This window comes from Anarrhichthys ocellatus, unplaced genomic scaffold, assembly GCF_004355925.1.
Source record: "Anarrhichthys ocellatus isolate YVR2014 unplaced genomic scaffold, GSC_Weel_1.0 scaffold18, whole genome shotgun sequence".
Classification (NCBI taxonomy): Eukaryota; Metazoa; Chordata; class Actinopteri; order Perciformes; family Anarhichadidae; genus Anarrhichthys; species Anarrhichthys ocellatus.
The window spans coordinates 1,114,281-1,120,037 of NW_022280048.1; the positions used below are offsets into that span (position 1 = coordinate 1,114,281).

Consider the following 5,757-nt stretch of genomic DNA (forward strand, 5'->3'; position numbering starts at 1 on the left):
CCCCCCCCCCCCCCCCCCCCCCTTCTCTCAGTTATATAGGTTTCATAGAGAGCTACAGAGACCCATTCGGCTCCAGAGGAGAGTTTGAAGGTAACTGGCATGGTGCTCAAGAACCGTGAGATCAACTTGTTCACCGGCTTGTGATCATAGACCTCTCCGGGTTTCTTTGCTGAAGACTATTTTGGGGGGAATTAACATTAGCCGCAGGAACTTTCCTCAGGGACTAGAAACCTTCTTTTAAAGGAGCTCACTACATCTTGACCGCAGGGACCAGAGTCTAAGTTTAAGATGACCGGCGCTGATTGGTCCAACACACACAGCGGCAATGCTTCATGTCGTGTACAGAGCAGATACTGTACTCTGTGTCAAGACAAATTTATCACAGGACAATAAGTCTTATCTTATCTTATCTTACCGCTTCATTCATAAAACAAGGAAGTACTAGGATGAGGGGAAAGCATTTATCTTTGTTTGATAACATTAAAATTAAAGTGAGAAGTCGGGCAGTAGAATAGAGACGGCAGAGCTGTGAATGGGAGAATAATTCAGTTTGTTTCACAGCGGTTATGCTCTAAAGCACAACAATGGGCTGACGGAACCTTTTTTAGTTTCTTAAAAAGTAGTCCGGGGAATAACATTTCCAGTAACTTCTTAGTGGAACTCGGCTATTGTGGTTGAGCAACTTTTAAAAAGTTTTAAAAGTTGATAAACGCAGCTTTTAACTCCAGTGGGTAATATGCAAGTGTTTCATCCAATCAATGATTAAGTTTAGAGGGACATAGTATAAAGACGGTTATTCAACACTATTTATTAGGTTAATACTCTGCCATCAATCCATGGTCAACATGTTGCGATTAATATACTTTGCTAACATTAAAGAAGTTTGTGCATCTGTGTTTTATAAAGACTCCAAATATCAGCAGGGTTTATATTACTGTCGTTTCTTTAAGATTAGTCAGATTGTTTTGTTTTTTCTCTGGATTCACTTTGTTGCATCTCCTCTAGGTTTCATAGCGGTTGTGAACAAGGCGATGAGCGAGCGTTTTGCCAAACTGGTGAGCTCAGCAGAAGTCTTGCTCCCTGAGCTTCCTTGGCCGAGGGAGTTTGAGAAAGACACGTTCCTCAAACCCGATTTCACTTCGCTGGACGTTCTCACCTTCGCTGGCAGCGGAATACCAGCTGGCATCAACATCCCCAACTGTATGTACACTGATGCAGTTTTAAACTCGACGCTATGTCAAATCACACACTTAAGTTGGTTTAAGTCTCACAGTATTATACTTACAAACGCTGTCTGTTATTGTGTGTAGATGATGACATCAGACAGTTGGAGGGCTTTAAAAACGTGTCACTAGGCAACGTGCTGTCTGTAGCCTATGCTACACAAAAAGACAAACTCACCTTCCTGGAGGAGGAGGACAAGGTAACGCATACAGCCTCCTGATTCTCTTACACAGAAGCTCTTGTCTCCCTCACGCACTCCTATAATAATGTATTCTCTCGCGTGTGTGTGTGCTAGGATTTGTTTATCAAGTGGAAGGGCCCGTCATTCGAGGTGCAGGTTGGACTTCATGAGCTGTTGGGTCATGGAAGTGGCAAGCTGTTTGTCCAGGTCAGTCAGACGTATTGATCTCTCCCTGTTAACGTGTTTCATTTTCTGATATCTGATTGAAGAATCACCGGTGAGGAAATTAAAAACTGATTTGAGTTCTTTCTTTTCTCCACAGGATGACGAGGGTAAATTCAATTTTGACCAGAGTAAGGTGACCAACCCAGAGACTGGAGAGCCGGTGAGTTTGTGTGGACACGAATTTGTAACTCTGTGTTCAGTTAGCAAAAAATAAAGGCCAAAGTGATTGAAGGTGTGACTATATTTCTTCTTTTTTTTTTTTCAGGTGTCCAGTTGGTATCGTGGCAGCGAGACGTGGGACAGTAAATTCTCCACGATTGCTTCCTCTTATGAAGAATGCCGCGCTGAGTGTGTCGGACTCTATCTGTGCCTCAACAAGCAAGCGCTCGGGTACATTATGTTCATGTTAGACTCATTTCATGTCTCTGTACAGTAGTGATGGACTCTGAACCTGACCTGCTCACCGAAGGTTTTCTCTTCTGTCTCCTCCCTTACATGCTGTTTTATTTCCTCTTTAATTTTCCTGGACGTCAGAATCAAAATCCTCAGGACTATCTAAAGTAACCGTTTTATGGGCTGTCGCCATTTTCTGTGAACGGTGGATTTTGCCCTCATTTACCACACCTTCAAGTCCCCCTTAGCTCAGAATAAAAGCTCATGTCTCTTTCATAACACACAAGACAGCTCTGTTCATTAAAGCAGCTGCACTAAAATGTTTATTGCACCTAATGTGTAATCTCAGTTAAACTGGTAAAGATTGATATGGAGCTTAAGAAGCGTAGATCAAAGAATAATTGTCTTTATCACTCATTGGTCGTTCTGATGGAACAGAATTTCTATAATATTGGAGATTATGTTTATATTTCATAGTGAGCAGTTTTTAAAATATGCTGCGTATGGTCTGAACCTGTTTTACCATCATTCGAGTGACCGGTTTTAAATTTACTTTATTTGTCAAAGTAACTGAAATAAAGCCACTGAATGCTGTTGAGCCAAAATGTCTAATTTGAAAATCTACTTTAAACTCTACGTCTTCAAGTTAACATCACCCCTCTACTGCTTTCTTTTTTCTTTTTTTTTAAAAGATTAAATAATTCCAGTTACTAACTCTGATCAGCTGTTTACTATCTCGGGTTTAATCAACTCTGTTTGTTAAACCTGCTTTCTGAAGCAGGGCCCGGGTGGTGATTTGTGGCTGATGGCTGTGAAGCGTGTTAAACGTTGCCTTTGTTTGTTCCAGTATTTTTGGCCACGAGGGCCAGGATGCGGAGGACGTGGTGTACGTCAACTGGCTCAGCATGGTCCGAGCGGGACTGTTGGGCCTGGAGTTCTACACGCCTGAGAACAAGAGCTGGAGACAGGTAATCTGTCTGCTCAGCGAGTTGCTCTCCTCCATAACACGCTGCCTCTCTCACTCTTTACTTGGACTGATTTGAAACCTGTAATGATTGATCATAGCTTTATACATGCATTACTTTAATTAATATAGAACTTCAGAGATTCATAGTTTTTGGCGAACCGTGTTTACAAGACGAGTAACTTACAGACCGTTGAGCTCGTGGTTCTTACAAGCTGACTGGCTCAGTTTAAAGGGTCATGTTGTTTTCAGACTCTGTTTACACGGAGTCTGTCTCTGTTTAGATGAGTGTCAGGAGGTGTAAACTGTATGTTGTGTCGACAGGCCCACATGCAGGCGCGCTTCGTGATCCTGCGTGTTCTGCTGGAGGCCGGGGAGGGCCTGGTGGGCCTGGAAGAAGTGACGGGAAAGGACGGCAAGCCTGATGCTCGAATCACACTGGACAGAAGCAAGATCCACACCGTGGGCAAGATCGCCATCCACAGGTTCCTCTGTAAACTGCAGGTATGTTCTGTTTCATGGTGAGTTTTGACATCACAATTGCCCAGACAGCAGATTCTATAAGTACAACATATTGAAGAAAGTACAATACTGAAAAAATGTATCTTGGATGGATAAAATAAAATCCATATACTGTAGATGCATGTCAGTTTGATTGCACTAATGCACTACTGGTGTATTACATGTGCGTGCAAGAGACAAATGCATTTGGGGTGCATTAACAAAACTACTTTATAGCGCTGTTGGTGGTCAAAAGCTTCACATGGCATCATTTTGAGGGATAAATCAATTCCAAAAATCTGCAACAATTTCGATAGTCACATTGACTATTGGTTTTTATTTATTTTTTAAAGTAAATATTTGCTGCTTTATTTCAGAAGTTCAATATATTTGAGTGTAAGAATTAAGTAAACGTTCGGCTTCAGGAAATTGTAAAAATATTTCGGTGTTTTTTTTTTTATAGACTAAACAATGAATCAATAAATAATAATCTGCAAATTAATAAATAAAACAATTGGTTATTTAAAAATAAAGTAAAACATGAAATGAATGAATGAATGTACACATTATCACGGTTTACAAAAAGTACGTATGTAAAAATGTTAATGCCATTATTTATTTATTTCTCTGTATAATCATGTTGATTTTCCCAACATGTTGCTAACCGGATTCCACTGTTTTTGTAGGTCTTGAAGGCAACCGCTGATGTGGAAGGAGGCAGAGCGCTCTACGACTGCTACGCCACCGTCGGCGACAGCGGCGCTCACAACTTCTTGCGTCTCCGGGAGACGGTGCTGCTGAGGAAGGAAGCTCGTAAGATGTTTGTTCAGGCCAACACCAGAATCAGTGGTATGTAGCTGCATCTGTACCTGCTATGAACGTTTGTTAAGACGGATGCTTGTACACAAACTCATCTATTCTATTTCGTAAACAGAAGGGTAACGTGACTGTACCATTTTTAGATTGTGGTCATTGGGAACAACTGACACGTCTACCTTTTTATCATGTCATACGAACTCTAATTACACTGGTTTGTAAGCGCTGAAGTAGGTTTTTATTAGCACTGCTTTATCAAGACTTGATGACTAGCTTTATAACTGATCAAAATGGCATTATAGAACATTTTACTGTTCAACATTTGTAGTTGGACTGTCATCGAAGCGATTGTAGACATGTATTAGTCATTTATTCAGTTTGTGCCCTGCTGTGCGGTTTCCAGGGGACAGCGTGGAGCTGGTTGACTACGAAGGCAGCGCGGCAGGTTTGATCCGCTCCTTCACTGAGCGCTTCCAAGACGACGCAGAGCAGCTGGAGGCCGACCTGTTGAAGCTGTGCAAAAGAGACGCTCCCTGCTGGTGTTGATGGATCTGCTCCATAGGCTTCAGAAATACCAAAAGCAAATTGATTCTTAATGGATGTTCAAACACACTTCTGAAGAGACAAAATGTAAGTTCCATACTATACAGTAAAGCCATAACAACAAATCTGCCAAAGACACCAGCCACAGTTTTTCTGGACATGACTCAGATCTAATGTCAGGTGCTGTCTTTGTGACACAATCAACTACAAATAAATGATTTGCCACCATCAATTGTTTAAAAGTATTTAGGACGCATATTCTTCCAATGAGTGTTGAGAACTGTCCATTAAACCAATTCTGCCTGATGGTAACAATGGCTCCTCGGTATAAACGTGTATCTAAGTGAATAAAATGTTCGTTATGACAGGTTGTGTCTGTACTTGAGATGATGTGCATGAATTGGTTTTTAAAGCCAACCTTTGGCTAAAAAGAGTTCCATCTTTACAGCGTGTCCATTCGGTTAAATGTTTGTCCAGCCTTGGTGTTGATTAGTTGAAAGGTTAAGGTTGTTAACTCGCTGCGATGACTGCTTAATTTTGGCAGAATGAAGTCATGACTGTATAACATGTTGATGTCTGGAAGCGCTGTACGTACGGATGACCCGGTGAATCTGCACAAATTAAATTTGTTTGATAAGATCTTTGTGGGTGTGGTTTTTTTTTTTTTTTTTTTTTTTTTTTGCTCATTTTGTTATGAAATTCAGCCACAATCTGAGACTGACTTTCAATATATTTTAATTGATAACATTAGAAATCACCCCGATGCACATGCATAGTCATAAGTCTGTCTACAGAGGAGTTATTAAATCCAGTCAGAAATTGAACACAGGAGAAGGCACCTGTGGTGTCCTGTCAAAGGAAGACTTAACCACAATTTAAGTTTTCTTCCACAAGGAACCAGAATGTCTCG

The 5,757-nt window shown here is 41.0% G+C and overlaps 1 protein-coding gene across 3 annotated transcripts in view; it reads left to right on the forward strand.

Moving 5' to 3' along the window:
- dpp3 (dipeptidyl-peptidase 3) overlaps positions 1–5,488 on the forward strand; it is a 10,425-nt gene extending 4,937 nt beyond the window's left edge. For all 3 annotated transcript variants that reach the window (XM_031857561.1, XM_031857563.1, XM_031857562.1), the window contains exons 10-19: positions 32–90; positions 1,006–1,200; positions 1,311–1,423; positions 1,520–1,612; positions 1,728–1,790; positions 1,896–2,020; positions 2,871–2,991; positions 3,312–3,491; positions 4,175–4,337; positions 4,708–5,488. In XM_031857561.1, coding sequence (XP_031713421.1) covers positions 32–90; positions 1,006–1,200; positions 1,311–1,423; positions 1,520–1,612; positions 1,728–1,790; positions 1,896–2,020; positions 2,871–2,991; positions 3,312–3,491; positions 4,175–4,337; positions 4,708–4,850 — 1,255 coding nt within the window. In that variant the 3' untranslated portion in view covers positions 4,851–5,488. The remainder of the gene's footprint in view (positions 1–31; positions 91–1,005; positions 1,201–1,310; positions 1,424–1,519; positions 1,613–1,727; positions 1,791–1,895; positions 2,021–2,870; positions 2,992–3,311; positions 3,492–4,174; positions 4,338–4,707) is intronic.
- The last annotated feature ends 269 nt before the right edge of the window (positions 5,489–5,757 follow it).